Consider the following 18113-nt stretch of genomic DNA (forward strand, 5'->3'; position numbering starts at 1 on the left):
AGGGCGCAATGCCTGTGACACCAGGACTTAGGAGAGAGGTGAAAGAGTCAGTAGTTCAAGGCCATCCTTGGATTCATCAGCAGCCATTTTATAAGCATTATGAAGTATTGACACCCAGACTAGCCAGCATTTAATTTCAGATGTTTCTAAACTCTCCCTGTGTGTATTGTAGAAGAGGATGTTTCTTTTGATACCCTGTATTCTTACTCATGTGTTATAAAATATACTTGGCTGACAAGTTGCCCAGGTAATGGCAAACCACAGAATCTCAAGTTTATCTAATAATACCCTCCAATCTGACTTTCTCCAAACCTGAGTTTTCTGTCCCTAAAACTACCATCCTGTACAAAGATCTTACCCTTCTGAGTTCTCGGCAAAGGGATCGAAGCAGGAATTTCTCTCACTCACTTGCTGTACCTAAAGCCTGACTGAAACACATTAGAGAAAAGTCAAAATGTCGCTCCTCCTCTCTGGCACTAGCAGAAGAGGACCCAGGGCAGAAACGTGAGAGCTGGCTACGTGGGTGCATTCCCACGGCAGGGTGAAGTGTCAACGGCTACCTCCGTTATTAAGCCATGTTGTGCATGAATCTATCTAGTGTCTGTATGCAGTCCACCTTTCCAGAGGCCAGGACTGGCTTCACAATAGTTCTCAAACTTCCTGTGCTGTGACCCTTTAATACAGTTCCTCATGCTGTGGGGACTATAATTTTGCTACTGTTATGAACTGTTATGTAAATATCAGGTATGTAGGAGATCTGATACACACTCCCAAAGGCGACGTAACACACAGGCTGAGAACCACTCTTCTAGGGCTCCTATTCTATTTCCTCCCTAAGAGTTAATTAAGCTTCTATTTTCCTTCACCAAAAAAAAAAGCATTATAATCACTTCTGCTGCTTTCCTCTCTACGCGATTACCATGTGAAATGCTCATAAATGCAAGCATTTATATGAGCTGGTTCCCTAATAGAGTATGGAGCATAGTGGCACACACCTATTATAATGCCAGCACCCAGGCTGAAGCAGAGGAATTGAAAGTTCAAGGCCATCTCAGCCTGCAGAGAAAGATTTTGTTTTAAAGAACAAAACAAATAGTAGCATGGAAATCATGCTGTGATTCCTGACTGGAACCTACAGGCCTTAAGCCACTTAGAGGAGAGGGGACTACCTACCGCTTCTTGTCTCATCATACGGGTAATTGGCCACGACGTCTCCTCCATGCAGGTTGGCCGACAGCACAAAGGGAATGTCCATAATCCAATGGATGACAGCCTTTGTCTCGGGGGCAAGCTGCAACAAAGAATAAGGGTCACACGGATCAGAAGCTGATAATTGTCATTGGTGACATCCCAGGAAAGACACAGAAAAGACTAAGTATCAGAAACTGCTCACAGTTCAAACATGTTTGGGTTCACTTTACAGAGGGAGAAAAGTTTGCATAGGAACAACAGTCAATATTTCCACATTTATTATGAAAAATATTTTCATCACGTTTACATTTCCTTAAAAGATCTACATTGGGGAAATGCACATGTTTCTCTCTTCGGGTTTGAAAATAATATATAAATCACATCAGGGTCCCTTCCTCTGTTGGCCATAAGGATTACAGACTTACAGTAATCCTTAGCAGATGGAGAAAATACTGTTGAACCAAAAATCAATGCTTTTCTCCCTCAGTGGCTCAAACACATGATAAATTTTATTTCCCATTATTTCTTATTATTTTTCCCATTCCCTTCAACCATTTCAGACATTGTCTTTATGAAAGAAAATAGATCAAGTCTCACTGAGAACTAACCACAAAATGTCAGTTTACTTTGGAATGGGCATCTTAAAATGTAGACAGAAACCCAAGTTTCAGGAATTCATGATATTTTCAATGATTCATGGTCTTTCTTGGAAGAAAATAAAAAGAAGAAATTATTAACAAAAGAATCTAGAGCAAAAAAGAAAGAAAGAAAGAAAGAAAGAAAATAAAAACAAAACAAAAAACCTTGATTCTTTTACGTAATGTGACGAGCCATTAACAACAAGTAGACGGACCTCAGACCTCCAAACACTCTGATGAAAAGGCAAGGGTTTACTGAGATGCACTCTGTCCTGCTCTTTCAGGATGGAAAAATCTAGTTGTATCGTTGTTAAACTTCTGCGTTTCTGTGCTTTTACACTGGGTGAAGATATGCCACTGTGATTGAGTTAATAAAAAGTAAATGGCTAATAGCTAGGCAGGATTTTCAGGGCAGAAAAAAAATGCTGGGAAGAAAAAAGCAGAGTTGCCAGCTAGAGGCAGAGTAAGAGAGATAAAAGCCATGATCCATGTGACAGGATATAGATGGGTTAATTTAAGTTAAAAGAGCTAGTTAGAAACAAGCATAAGCTATCAGCTAAGCTTTCATAACTGATAATAAGACTCCATGTTGTGATTTGGAAGCTGGTTGACAGGAGGGAGAAAAACTGGCTATAAACGGTATCCAACACCTGGGCACATAATTCCACATAAGACCTGAGAAAGCTTTAAAAGAAAGGCTTCAAGCATACAATAAAAGAGCCAAATGCATGCTGTACAGAGATAGATCTCTCATCCACTGCCCTTGGGCTTGAACAGCCAGCATACCATGAGTTAAACTGTGTCACTATTTGAGATTTTGCTCATGCAGACAGCAAAGGTTACAGATAGACTGTAAAGCAGGCTCAGATGGAAAAAACAAAACAAAGCAAAACCCAAAAACTGCAAACAGGTTAGTGTGCTTAACAATGTGTGGAGGCTTTAAAAAAAGAAAAACGATATAGACAGTCATTAAATAAATAGTTAAAATAATAGAGTAAAGCTTTTAAAGAAAGAGAAACTAATTTAAAAAAAAGAATAAGCCACTTAGAAATTGAAAATACATAGGGTGTCTGGATTCTGTGTGTTACTGTGCTGTCTTTGAATTTTTGATTGTGAGCTTGATCATTATCCTAATTTTCTCAGGGTCCCTTAAAGATGCCAGCAGGAAGCAGTCTAGAAAACACAACTCCCATATTCCTAAGAGGTAGGGTGGGTGGTTTTCGGTCATTTGGTGGACTATGGATGTTTGTCCCTGTTTGGGGGGGGGGGTGGCTACAAATATTTTTGGTCATGGTCAAAATAAACTGAACAAAGGATATTAAGAGATCTCTTTCTAAAGAGGAAAAAAGGAGGCATGGTATGAAAATAATGAGATAAAGCATAGATTGTTGAGTCTTCTTTTGAATAATTACTAGTCTCAAATATTTTACATTGGAATAGACTTTTGTATATTGATACAAATTTAAGGTTATTTTTATTAAGACATACTATACATACATGTCTACTCTTATTTGACATAGTGTGCCTATGTAGCTAATTTAACAGTATAGTGTAAATTTCTAGTTCTTGAAGGTTATTATTATAAACTATTTAGGATAATAAAGAAAAGCAGGTTAGTAGTTAGCCACCTATAACAATCTAACTTATAGTCATTTTAGATATGTTTTCAAGGTTAAACCGATATATTTAGATAGATGGTCTTCAAACACTTCAAAGACCTACAGAATATGTAGTACTTATTTACTTCAGAGAAGATGATAGGCCTCAGAGAAGTTGCATATGGAGTCTGATTTCAATATGGCAAAACTAGCCAGTTGGGCAAGAACCTGCCCTTGCCTTGACTGTTGACAGCATGCTGTACAAACTGGACAAGCAGATCACAAAGGAAAGAGACTGCTGAACTTTGCCAAGATAAGGCAAGACAGTCCTTCAAAATACCTGCTTCACAGAAAAGTCTGCCAGACATTCAGCAGGACACACAGGAAAGTGACCACTTAACTTTGCCAAGACTAGGTGGTATAGTCCTTCAAAACTGTGCTTCATAGAAGAATCTGCCAGATATACTAGTCCTGTAGGCTGACAATTGGATACCCCACCGTTGCAGAGGATGAGTGACCATCCAAGGGGTCAAATGTCTGCCATTTCTATAAATTTGGAAGCAGCTTACACTGCACTTCCTGTTTACTCAGGTCTGAAGTCTTTGATGGAGTTGAAGACAAAGTAGTTACAGTTATACTTTTCCTCATTTGTGATAGAAGAAAATTAAGTACAGACCTTTGGACTCATCAGGATAGAATAAACAATGAAGTATTTTCTTTAAATATGCCAAATACAAATGGACTGGACATTGTAAATATAATTCTTACCTGAAAATTGTTCTTATTGTTTATAGTTTTATTACATTAGAGTTAAAACCTTTTCTTTTTATTTAGACAAAAAGGGGGAAGTGTTGTAGAATATTCCTTTACACTGTGTGAAGATATGTCACTATGGTTTTTAATAAAAAGCTAAATAGCCAATAGGTAGGCAGAATTTTCAGGGCAGAGAGAAGCTGGGAAGAAGGTATAGTCACCAGCCAGATGGAAAAGAAGCATAAAATGTAGGAGATGAGTCACATGGCAGCATGTAAATTAATAGAAAAGGGTTAATTTAAGTTATAAGAGCTAGTTAGGAATAAGCCTAAGCTATAGACCAAACTTTCATAACTAATAATTCTCCATGTTGTGTTTGGGATCTGGCAGGCAGGACAGATTAAAAACCCCTCCATGTACTGTTTATGATGATGTCTTGGATACAACGTTTTTACTGAGGACAGCAGCATCCTCACTGGATGTGCAGAAACTCATCGCCATTTCATAGCACAGAGTGTTAAGACCAAGTACAGTTAAGTAACATATACATCCAAGTTCATTAGCCAAGGATTCAAACCCAGGCTGCAAAGTGTAGGGACCACCCTGACTTTAGATTACCAGTTCTTCAGTCTTGAATATATTCTGATTTCCACATATGAGAAAGTACGATTTAGAAGAAGGTGTAGTTAGCTGATGCCAAAGGATATTTAAAGACGGCAAATAAGTCTTTTCCCCAACACACAACCTCCTGTAACTCCAGATTCAGGGAATCTAACACTCTTTTTAGGCCTCTGTAGACACTATGTGCATATCACACACAAAAAAATATAAATAACACTAATAAATAAGAAAAATTTAAAACAATAAAAGAATTAGAAGAGTGATGCTTAAGGATTCTCATTACAAAGAGATAACAGAGGTCTAAGGAGTGGAAATGCTGATCACTCTCCTAGATCACCCCACAAATGCAAAATTATGTGTTAAAACCAAAAAAAAATGTGCACTATTTTTATTATTTGGGTGGTTGATTTTATCTGCCAATAAATTTGGGATGTAGAAAGTATAGTAAAGACATATATGCGCAAAGTGGAAAATTTAAGCGACTCCATAATTTTGCCACCTAAAGACACCTACTGCTAACATTTTATGCTAGATATGTCAACTTGACACAAGCTAAAGTCATTTGAGAGGAAGGAACCCCAATTGAGGAAATGCCTCCATAAGAAGACCCAACTGTAGCGAGCCTGTAGGACATTTTCTTAATTCATGATGGATGGTGGGTCCAGCCCATTGTGGGTGTGGCCACCCATGGTCTGGTGGTCCTGGGCTCTACAAGAAAACAAGTTGAGAAGCCATGAGGAGCAAGTCAATAAGCAGCACTCCTCTGTGGCCTCTGTGTCACCTCTTGCCTTTAGGTTCCTGCCCTGTCCTGACTTCCTTTGATGATGATATAGAGGAGTAAGATAAATAAACTCCCTCCTCAAGTTGCTTTGGTCATGGTATTTCATCACAGCAACAGTAACCCTAACTAGGACACATTTCATATATGTCCTTTAAGGTTTTTTTTTTAAACAATCTATTGTTTTATTTTTGAGACAGGGTTTCACTCAGATCAGGAACTCACTATGTTGCTAATGATGACTTTGAACTTTTGATCCACCTGCTTCTACTTCCCAAGTGCTGGAATTACAAGTATGTCAAGTTTGTGCAATGTTGGGGATCAAACCCAAGGCTAAGGCATACTTGGCAAGCAGTCTATCAACTGCACTACATCTTACACAATATTTATACCTAAGTGATATTTTAAATGTGATCGTTTCTATGTGTGATTTCTTTTCTTGCTGCATACAGATAACAAATAACGTTTGTCAATGAATACCATTCTAAAACAGTAGACTTAGTGGATGAGTGTGGGTGGGAGCTATTTACTGGAGCATGAGCAAGACCAAGGACTCACATTCTTCCTCACATAGGGACCCTACATGAATTGTTAGAGTATTGTGTATAGAAACGCGTTTAAAGAACACAAACCAACGTGTGAATCGGGATTACTGAAGACTACAACACTTGGGTTATTTTTCTTCTTATTTACATCTGCCTTATCCTTTGTAACAATATATTACTTTCAAAACTTAAAACCTTAAAAAGCTCCAATGTTGTCATGAACATACTAAGTTTCATGCAGTTGCTAGATATTCCCATAAGCTCTCCTGCTATGTGTACACTATGGCTAATGTGCATGTTATTGTTTACAACAGCAATCAACAACAATCTCTTTGACTTTAAACAGAGTCCTTCAGCCTGAGAGTTCCTGGGTCTGTCTAATCAATCCACTCTAGAGAGCGCCCCACAAAGCATGAGCCTGGAAAATTTTAGAACTGTTTGTGACTTATCTTCAAAACTTCTGTAAACGTGCTAGCAAGATGGCCCAGAGGGAAGTGGGCAGGGGGACGACTTACTGCTGAGCATAATAATCTGAGTTTATCCAAAGAGCATACAAGGCAGAAGAAGATAACTGACTCCCCAAGGGGTCCTCTGACCTCTGTGCACACATGTAAGCTTACACACACACACACACGTAATAACATTTTTAAAACTTCTGAACCTTCCCATTTTAAAGACTTTAAGTAGAGCTCGATGACATGTTCTATAATTAGACGGCTTTAACATTTAAAATATGCTAAAGCTGTGTTTTCTCAGATTCCTTCACAACTCCGGCCATTAAAGAAAAGCATAACACTAATAAATTATCGGAAGTATTTTAAGCCCTGCTGTTTTCAAGCAATTCAGGCCAAGGCTCAGATGCTGAACTCAAGTAACCACGGAGGCAGCCAGGCAGTGAAGCTCGGGCCAGATGAGAAATGATTTAGAAGAAGAGCTCTGGGAAGCAGGTGAAGATTTTTATCCCCAGAGTCTCAGAAGAATGCTGTGTGTCCACCTCTAGCCATGTGTCTCAGTGGAACGTGCCAGCATCTGTAGGACTCCCTAGGAGTCTCGTTCTACCATTTGACGGTCATACACATACTCCAAAGACCCTGAATCTGTAGCCAGAGACCTCTACATCCTTAAGCTGTGATTTCTGATACACAAGACAAAATAAGCCTTGAAAATTAAAGTCATTTTTAAGGTGTAAAGATAAGATACTGTGTTCAAAAATGGGAACTTGGAAGTGAGGGCTATCTAAGACCATTAACTAAATACTTGCTCTGAGTCTAAATGCTGTGTCATTCTTAATGTCACAGGTGGAGAGGAAAAGAACGAGACATGGGCAGTTTGTGTATCGATTACTTTTGTATTGTGATGAGACACCATGGCCAAGGCAGCTTGTAGAAGAAAGAATTTATTTAGGTCTTATAGTATCAGAGGGTTCGAGTCCATGATCAACATGGTAGAGAACACAGCAGCAGACAGGCATGGCTCCCAGTGATACTCTCCTCCAACAAGGCTACACCTCCTAATCCCCAATCAGTTTCACCAACTGAGAACAAAGTATTCAAATATATGAGTCCACGAGGCCTGTTCTCATTCAAACCAGTAAAGGTTTACCATTACAAATAAATTCTGCTTATTTCTCAGGGAATAAATTAAAGTTGAATTTTTTGCATCATTCTCTTTAATGTAAAAGTGACACTGAGGTTTTTAAGTGCAAATTCTCATTTTAGAAGTGCATAGGCATGACTTTTTAAGATTTTTTTTTGTAATTATGTGTGCCTGTCTAGGAAATCTTACACAGCAGCTGACTGGGACAGTTCTGAGAAGGGTATACATACTGAGAAGTACGTAATCATAAGGTGGAACTGGGTGGAAGGCTGTGTCGCATCCAAGACAGAGTAGTGAAAGAAACTCAGCTATGTGAAACCCAGGAAATCCGAGCATATGGGACCCCGGGAAAGCTGAGCATGTGAGACCCTAGGAAAGCCTAATATATGAGACCCCAGGAAAGCCGTGTATATGAGACCCCAGGAAAGCCGAGCATATAAGACCCCAGGAAAGCCGAACATGTGAGACTCTGGGAAATCCATGCACGCGAGACCCCTGGAAAGCTCTGTACGTGGGACCCCGGAAGAGCCATGTACGTGTTACCTTTGCATTTTGATCCACAATTTTCTTCAGGTTCTTCAGCAGATGGTTGTTTGGACCACCTTCTTTCTCATTAACATACACGATCCTATCCAGGTCTGGGAAGTTCCGGTTCAGATCTATTCCCTGGGCATTGCTGCGACCTACAAACCAGTCCTTCAGTTCACCTGGCTAAGAAAGACAACATTGCTATTTATTACAGCAGTCAGTTCCTACTTAAGGTCCCATCATTGCTCTCAAAAATAGTTTACTGAGATTATCTGTTACAATATCCTCCCTCACTGCTGTGTTCGCTATTTTATCAATGTACTCCTGAAGGTACACAGTTTAAAATATTTGTTATAAGCATTTGGGGGGGGGGGTATCTCAATGAATTTTTTTAACTAATAATAGTTCCAACCTCTTTAAAATCACACCATCAATAGTTAGAATTAAGTGAAATTGCCTCTGTGAATCCAGCACCCTGATTTTTAAATATTCTAAATAATTAATACTAAGAACTAGAATATTGGATATGGGTCTCATGTATTAATAGCTTATATGCCTCTCTCAGGCTTCTTTAAAAATATGCATTCTGTTTAAAAATCCAGAACAAAAGATTCTAAAAGTCTTTATGATAGAAAAAAAGACCAGCGTGAGAGGAGATAAATATATTTATAATGCTTGTTATATAGCATGTGTCAAAATTTTACATTTTATACCATAAACAGTATATTTAACAACCATGTCCCCCAATCTTGTCCAATCAAAATGGAAGCACACACATAGTCTCTTACAAGGCCGTTAGTGCCAGATAGAGTGGTGCATGCCTTTAATCCCAGCACTCGGGAAACAAAAGCAGGAGGATCTCTGTGAGTTCAAGGACAGCCAGATCTACAGAGCAAGTTCCAGGCCACCAACATCGTGAGACTCTGTCTCAAAAAGAAAGTCATTACTTTTTATCATGACACTTAAAATGTATAAAATTATTTTTATTTTTTTTAGATGTCAGAGTTTTTTTATTTCTTTTTAAAATTACTTAAAAAAAAAACAATCCAAATTCCCACTTTCTCCCCTCCTTCCCCTCTTTCCCACTCCCCTCCAATCTTATGAGAGGTCAAGGAACTCTGCCCTGTGGAAAGTCCAAGGCCCTCCCCACTACATCTAGGTTAACCAAGGTATACATCCAAAGAGAATAGGATCACAAAAAGCCAGTATATGCAGTAAAGACAAATCTCAGTGCCATTGTCATTGGCCACACAATCTGCTCCAACAGTCAACCACATTCAGAGGGACTAGTTTAATCCCATGATAGTTTATTCCCAGTCCAGTTGGAGTTGGTGAGCTCCCATTAGCTCAAGCACATTGTCTCAGTGGGTAAACCCCTCATGGTCTTGACCTCCTTGCTCAGAATCTCACTCCTTTCACTCTTTGACTGGACTTTAAGAGCTCAGTCCAGTGCTCTGCTGTGGGTCTCTGCCTCTGTTTCCATCTGCTATTGGACGAAGGTTCTATGGTGATATTTAAGATAATCAAAAGTCTGACTACAGGGCAAGGACAGTTCAGGCACCCTCTCCTCTATTGCTTAGGGTCTTAGCTGGGGTCATCCTTGTGGATTTCTGGAAATTTTCCTAGATCCAGGTTTCTCACTAACCTCAAAAAGGCTCCCTCAATCAAGATATCTCTTTACTTGCTCTCATATCTGTCCTTCCTCAATCTCAATTATCCATTCCCTCAAGCTCTCCTAAACTTTTCTCTTCTTCCCCATCTCCCCTTCTCTCTACCCCCTGATGCCATGCTCCCAAATGTTGTCAGGTTTAAAATTATTTTTATTGTAAACACGGAGAACTTGTTTTGTTTTGTTTTCTTCACTGATCTTTAATAAAACCAGCAATTAATCCTCTATATTGATCTAGTTGCAAGTCATTCTTCCTTCCTTCCAGCAGAGAGCGCTATGACATCAACTCACCCAGCTGTTACAGGCTTGGCAGTAAGCATTGCTTGCAGCGGCTCTCAGCCTTTCTAAAGCTTCCTAATACAGCTCCTCATGCTGTGGAGACCCCAGCCATAATAGTACATCTGTTGCTACTTCATAACTTTAATTTTGATACTGTCATGGATCATAATGTAAGCATCTGTGCTTTCTGATGGTCTTAGGCGACCCCTGTGAAAAGGTCAGTCAATCGCAAGGGGGTCGCGACCCAAAAATTGAGAACCACTGCTTTAGAAGCAACTTTGCCTACTCGCAACTACGGACAAATCAATGTTATTTATTTCACAGTCCAGCAAAACATTATTAAAGTATTAACTTATTTACAAGATTCTTCAGCAAAGCTTCTGCTGAAGAAAAGCATCCTTTACAGCAATACCCTTTTCTTAGCAGCAAAAGGGACTGTCTCTCCGTGATCCTCATGCTGGACACGGAGCTGTGGATAGACAAGTGCACTCATACTAATATATCAGAAGGATGAAGACAGCAGGTCACATTGACCCTGCCTGGCTCTCACCTGGGACGCGGCCTTCTCAAAGCCATCGGGGTTCAAGGAGGGCATGATATGAATTCGGGTACTGTGGATCAGGTTGACGATGGTTTCGTTCCCCTTCTGATACTCGTTACATAGGTACTGGGCCAAGAAAATGAGCAGCTCCCGCCCAACCGCCTCATTGCCGTGCATGTTCCCAATGTACTTAAATTCAGGTTCGCCTGAAAAATAGACGGTAAAAGATATTTTCAGTGTCCACAAAGAGAAGGCAGATGACACACGTGTTGTGCTGGTTGACTTTTATCACCCGACACAAACAGGCATGTCTGTGAGGAGGGACTCTCAATGGAGAAATTGCTTCCATAGGATTGGCCAATAGGCAAATCTGCCGGACTCTTCCCTGATTAAAGAGGGATGTGGGAGGGCCCAGCTCACTATTGAGCCACCCTGGGAAGTTGGTCCTCAATAGCACAAGAAAGGAGGCTGAGCAAGCCGTGGAGCTCAAGTTAATACACAGCATGTCTCCAAGGCCTCTGCTTTAGCTGCTGTCCCCATAGTCCTGCCTTGAGTGTTTGCCCTGTTGATAGTGGACTGCAATGATGAATGTCAGCCAAATAACCCCCACCCCCCACACCACACACCCAAGGTGCTTTTGGCCGTGATCTTTACCACACAAATATAAAAGAAGCTAAGATGGCCACCCAAAATATATATTATGTATCTATTAATTTATCATGATTAACCCTCTAGAAAGGGAGTCTAAGAACTCCACCCAGGGTGTTAGAGCTAACCAAACATCCTATGGCTCCATCCTTCCAGTCCCTCTCCCTACTGACTACCTCCTACAAATCTGTGTCCACACACGTTTTGGGTGTGAAGACCTGACACCTGGTGTGACTGCATTAGGAAACACAGTCATCAAGGAAGCAATTAAGGGTCAATAAAGTCCCGAGATTCTTCCTGAATTAGATCTGTTGTCCTTACAGGAGCATAAGGTTGCATAAGGTTCCCTCGCTGAGGGAAGACCCTGTGAGGACACAGTAAGGAGGTTTCTGCCTGTATACCAGGAGGGAAGTCTCAACTACAAATCAATTCTGCCACACCTTGACCTTAGTTTTCTAGCTTCCAAAACCCAGGGAGGGAGTGATCTCTGTTGCCCAAGCCACCTTTGTAGTCTTATATGATGGAAGTCCAACCAGGCCCACGTACTCATACCAATAAGGTACTCTGTGCCCTAGAAGGCTTTGTTTTCTTACACAATCCTCAGCAAACATCTAAAGATATTGTTACCCATCTCCTATTTACAGATGGATGGACTGAAATCCACACTGCTTAAACCTGATGAAAATGGTACAGCCCATGAACCCAGAATTCAAATCCTGGCCTTCTGCACTAGTAATAGGTTTTTACTCTCTCTTTCCCCTGATCCGTAAAGATGAAAAGGAGACAGTCTCTGTGGGATCAAATCCTGGTACCAGTTCATACTGGCTGACCTTCTGCAAGTCATTCCGCTCTCCTTTTCTCTGCTTCCCCATTTAAAAACAGAGCAAATGGCAGAGTGGAGAAGATAAGAAATAATGACTGCAAAAGCCTCACCCTGTACCGGAACTAGGAACTGCTGTGAGCTTGTTATCATTATCCATACCAGTATTGTTGTTAGTGCGACATTATCTTGTCACAGTGAGATACTTTGTCAGACATAACCTAATTTGTTCGTTATAATTAATTACAGAATAATGTGGGAGCTAGAGATTTCTATTATCACGATGTCACAGATGAAGCCCAAGGAAAGAACGTAGACTTTGAAATGGAACGCAGTTGGCCATTTCTGCTGTTCTCGGTTGCATTGCAGAACATGGCGACCAAGTGATCTCCCATAAACTACATCATCTGCCTCAAATTCTGCAGTGGAAAAGATATTCCCACCTATAAAGCCATGAGGATCACTCCTTGGATATTAAATGAGACATTTCCATTCTCTGTCTCTGCCTCCCCTCCTCTTTCATATGTATTAATCAAATAATCTTTGATTAAGATTTCAGGCCATCTGACTGCAGGGACTCCTTACTGTGCAAGCCTACTTTTGTGTGTCCTTGTCTGTTCTCCTCCTGGGTTTATGCTAATCTTAATCTAAGGATCAGGTAGGAAATGGGTCAGTGCTATTTATATGCAACTCATTTTGTTTTCCTTTGAGGAAGAGTCTATAACTAAACTACCTGCTACGGATTGGTCTAGGGGCATGGAGAGGGGGAAGAAAGAGGGGAGATGTTCTCTTTGCTTCTGGCCTTAAATCACACCGTCTTTTCTTTCTGTGAAAAGCGTGCACTTTCTACATTCCCTTCTAGTGTGTAACATCTGCACTTGACACTTTCCCTTACTGTATGTACCATCTGGTTGGGGCACAGAAGAAACTGCTGCATGAGAAGGAAACAAAAGAAATAGAGATAAGAGAATGGAGAGAGAGGAGAGGGGAAGAGACAGGAGCAGAGAAAACAAGACGAAAGGAGAGGTGAAAGAATGGAAATCAGGTCAGAAGAGGGGGGGAAAGAAGGTGGAGAATGGATGGATAGATGAGATAATAGAGACAAGATGGTACAGAGAGGAGAGAGGGTGGAGAGAGAAAGGAGAGGAGAAATGGAATCGAGATGAAAAACTGGCGAGAGATGAGAGGGGAGGAGGAGGATGGAGAAAGAGGAAAGGATGCGAAGCCATGGACACAGCTGTGGGAGAAGACTGTGGGAGGAACCCTGGTCCTCACCCTAGCAGGGCCTGAAGCTTCACATCACGGGGAGGTGTGAGCTTGTCCCACATTTCAAAGAAACGATGACTGCACTGAATTTGTTAAATTAATTCTCTGAGTTTCAGTTTTTAATTACTTAAAGGAAAAATATGAAATTTACATCACTTAGCCAAATTGGCCCCATCTGCTTCAGCTGGGCAGTTTGCACTTGAACACAAATGCTTTGGTACTCAGCATGTTCTCCACAGTTCTGCTGTGGGGGTCGCCGTTCCGTTCCCTGTCTCACACTTGTTTGCAACTCCTGATTTCTCGGTCAGAAACTTTCACGATGGCCTCTGGCTTTCAGCTGTGCAGGAGACTCTCCTCCAAAGCATCTATCACACTTGTGAGGAGGTAAAAACTGAGTTTTGGGTGAGCACGAGACGATGCAGGCACAATGTTGAAGACACAGCACAAACAAAGAAAAGTCAGCCCTGACCACAGAGACAACTGGACCTCTACACAGTGCTAGTACCAGAATATGAGAAGCGGAGTTCCTCCCAGAGAGCTGACATGACTTCAGTGATGGAGAGCAGCCACGATGCTTAAATGCAGCATTTGTTGGATAGCATATAAATTCCTTTGTAGGAGAGATTACAGGGGACCCTGAAGAGAATAAAAACTTCCTAAATTCAAGTACTGTAGGGTTTGAGGACACAGCTGTATGCATGAACTATGTCTGAGGTGAAGCAATCATGACAGAATGCTGGATAGACCATGACCCTGCTTCAAGGTTCTAAGCCACACTACTCTCCCAGCTCTTTGGCTTCTTCTCAGCTCTGGTCCCACCTAAAGCCAGAGTGAACCTTTTTGTTAAGAAATAGTTTTCTGCTATCATTGTTGTACATATGTCTCTGTGTGTATGATGTGTGGGGGCCACAGCAAATGCATGGATCTCAAAGGATGACAACATAGGATCAGTTTTCTCTTTCCATCTTTACATGGGACCAGGGACTGAACTCAGGTCACCAAGTTTGTGAAGCAAATTCTTTTCCTGCTGTGTCATCTTGCTGGACCCAAGTTATCTTTTAAGATTACAATTCTCATAAAATCCCACCAAATACTACCCATTTTCTTCTTGTGACCATACCAAAATTCTCTACGTGGCCTAGCTTTGACCCTTGGACATCATCAATCCCTTGGACGTCGTCTTTTCTCTTCCAGTCATACTGCCTACAGCCACCGCGCTAGAATGCTCAGTTTAACACAAGTGCACACTGCTTTGTCTTCACAGCCATCAACTAACATCAATAGAAATGCCCTGGCATGATTAATACCTCGATTTAAAATTATGCATAAATCACTAGGATGTGATTCTCTCCTCTCCCACACTAAATCTGCAAGGTCCACTAGCGGTGAAATAATATCCACGTTAGCTTGTTAGTCTGCCAGCCATACTGGGTCCAGAGCCTGTAATATGAAAAGAGCGTAACAAATGGTAAGCCAGGGAAATCTTGAGTAAGTGGTAGGTTAAATGTCCCATCTTCCCACACAGTCAAGAGAGTAAGTGAGAAACTGACGGGAGCTTCAGGCGTCATTGCGCCTGTATCCCGTGCCGAGTATCTAGAAGCCTCCATGTCTGGCTGCCGTATCCAACATCTCCAAACTAGAACGGAAATTCCTCTTGGTGGGAGTGGAGACAGCGGTGTTGTAAGCAGCTGATTTCCCAAGGAAGAGATTAATCTCCATGGTCACCACAGAACCTTGCCAGGCAAGAGCTCCCTAATCCCTACTTTTGTTGTGGAGGCTAAGAAGAAACTGGCCCTCTGAACCCTTAATCCCAAAATAGAGATTCAGATGAAGGCCCTGGGGTGGGAATGGATGGTCGTCTAGGTGCCAGAGTGTCTTCAGGGCAGTGAAGCTTTCAACCGGGCTTTTCTCTTCCGCGGTGAGGACAGGTGGTGGCCTTTGTCCTCCTGTTTACAGTGTGTCCTAGGTCCCCAGTTCTCCAGGGCCGAAGCTACCAGGTGCGTCAAAGCTAACGGATGTGATTGGTGACACACAGTCACCAGGGCTCGCTTAGCTCTCTCCCAGCAACAGGAGCAAAGGGCACCGGGAAGCTCCATTCGCCGAACACTCGGGAATAGGTGTCTTACAGTCATCTGCTTTTCCTCGCTCACTATCAAGTTCATTCTCATCTTTACATAACAAATCCCGAGCTCCACCTTTGACAATTGAAGATTAGCACAAGCGCAGACAGATAACACCGGGCGGGGGCGGGGGACGGTCTCAGAAAGCCCTCCTTTCCTGTTCCATCAGTTTCCACACAGGCTTCCTTTACTTTTATTTTTGCTGTTGCTGTTGTTGTTGTTGGCTTGGTTTGGCTTTTAACTTCTCAGAATTGCAGTTTCTTCACGAGTTCTTTCCATCAGGAGGACGGTTAATAACAGGCAGTCCTCTCGAGAGCCCCATGTAATATGATTGGACCTAGTTATTCATGTCATCTGTAGCACAGAAGAGCGAATCTGCTTGGTTGGATTTGCATTCTCATTAGCACAAGAAAAGAGCAATTCCTCAATTTTAAAAATAGGATCTTTGGGTTTGTGGATTTTGTTTGTTTGTTTGTTTTAGATAGTCTTGCTAAGTAGCCCGAGATGTCCCCACATGCCTCCTCCCTGAATTGTAACAGGCAGATGTTACCACACTTGGCAAGAACCCCAGTTTTGATAAAGGCAGAACGACCTCATAAATCCCAAACCAGAACAGCAAAGGATTTTAAGTCTATCTTTATTATCTTTATTTGCTGAGCTGTATATCAGTATTACCTGAAATAAATATATCAAAAGACACAGTTTAAGGAAAGTTTTATTGCCAGAAAGGAAAATGCTAATATTTTACAGCTGAGAAGCACACCCATTAGGCTTAGCATGTACATGTGTTTGAAGCAGGACACAAACTAACAATGCTCTCAGAGGTAGAAGACATACTGTGACGTGATCAGCGAGACCTTAAAGCAGAAGCCCAAGAGGCTAGACTGAAAGAGTCAATAGGGGCCAACGAGATGGCTCATCTGGAAAAGGGGCTTGCTGTCAAGCATCAGGATCCAAGTTCAATCCTCCACATACATACACAGGAAATGAATAAAATTTTATCTAAAAAAATTTTGAAGTCATGGACAACTAAAAAGATATTATTACCTACTATATTTCATACAAAAAAAACGAAGGAGGGGAGTAAGAAAAGAAGGGAGGGAGGGAGGGAGGAAGAGAGAGGAAGAAGAAAGGAAGGAAAGGAGGGAGGGAAGGAGGGAGAGAAGGAGGGATAGAGAGAGGGAGGGAGGAAAGAAGAAAGGAAGTAAGGGAGGGAGGGAAGGAAGTAAGGGAGGGAGGGAGGGAGGGAGGGAAGGGAGGGAGGGAGGAAGGGAAGGGAAGGGAGGCGGGAAGGGAGGGACGGAGGGAAGGGAAGGGAGGCAGGAAGGGAGGGAGGGAGGGAGGGAGGGAGGGAGGGAGGGAGGGAGGGAAGGGAAGGGAGGCGGGAAGGGAGGGACGGAGGGAAGGGAAGGGAGGCAGGAAGGGAGGGAGGGAGGGAGGGAGGGAGGGAGGGAGGGAGGGAGGGAGGGAGGGAGGGGAAGGGAGGCGGGAAGGGAGGGACGGAGGGAAGGGAAGGGAGGCAGGGAGGGAGGGAGGGAGGGAGGGAAGGAGGGAAGGAGGGAAGGGAAGGGAGGCAGGAAGGGAGGGAGGGAGGGAGGGAGGGAGGGAGGGAGGGAGGGAGGGAGGGAGGGAGGGAAGGGAAGGGAGGCGGGAAGGGAGGGACGGAGGGAAGGGAAGGAGAGAGGGAGGGAGGGAGGGAGGGAGGGAGGGAGGGAGGGAGGGAGGGAGGGAAGGGAGGAAGGGAGGGAGGGAGGGAGGGAGGGAGGAAGGAAGGAAGGAAGGAAGGAAGGAAGGAAGGAAGGAAGGAAGGAAGGATGGATGATTAGGATGGTTAATTCAGCCCTCTCAGAAAGGCCAGACAGGCTAACTAAGCATTGCGCACAGAGTCAGTTAGAGAGCTTGAAGAGCCACAGCACAGGGAACATTCCTATGAAAATGAGATACCGAATGTAAAACTGGGAAGCAAATTGTGAAATTCTACACCAATGCACTCTCTTTGCTTAGGAAAAATAGAGGTTAAAGAGAAGACAAGCTTGAGTTATGGTAATCAAATCTTCCCCTGAGTCAGCCGGAACACAGATGCACTCACCGGGATGAATCTATTTGTCCACCAAAATTTTATTAAAAATGCATCTCTGTACACTCACCACTCAGTCACGGAGGGAGGTTGGCTGTAGAACACTCCAAAAAGAGCGGACTCGGGGAATCGGGGAAACTTAAGGCCCTCACGTATAACTCAGAGTATTTATATGCACCCTGCCCACTTTCTGTTCCATCCTTTACATCACCCGGACCACACGGGATGTGTAACACAGAGCAGTTACCATGCAAATCTCTGTCTGTGGAGTGCCGCTTAGGGGACAGGGACCACAAAAAGTCTGCACATGTTCAGTCCATGTGAAGTTTTAAAACATATTTGAGAGAAGAAGAGAGATGGCTCAGTGGTTCAGAGAACCAGAGTTCGGTTCCTAGCACCTTGCTCCAGGGGACTGGACCTCTGACCTCCATGGACATATATAAGA

At 42.5% G+C, this 18113-nt stretch overlaps 1 protein-coding gene across 1 annotated transcript in view; it reads right to left on the bottom strand.

Annotated features, from left to right (window-relative positions):
• Positions 1–18113, bottom strand: part of Cpe (carboxypeptidase E) — a 93670-nt gene that overhangs the window by 16170 nt on the left and 59387 nt on the right. Inside the window, exons 2-4 of the mRNA XM_075986874.1 lie at positions 10747–10943; positions 8264–8431; positions 1174–1291 (exon numbers count right to left, since the gene is read on the bottom strand). Of these exons, the coding sequence (XP_075842989.1) occupies positions 1174–1291; positions 8264–8431; positions 10747–10943 (483 nt within the window). The remainder of the gene's footprint in view (positions 1–1173; positions 1292–8263; positions 8432–10746; positions 10944–18113) is intronic.

Source organism: Microtus pennsylvanicus, chromosome 9 (genome assembly GCF_037038515.1).
Source record: "Microtus pennsylvanicus isolate mMicPen1 chromosome 9, mMicPen1.hap1, whole genome shotgun sequence".
Classification (NCBI taxonomy): Eukaryota; Metazoa; Chordata; class Mammalia; order Rodentia; family Cricetidae; genus Microtus; species Microtus pennsylvanicus.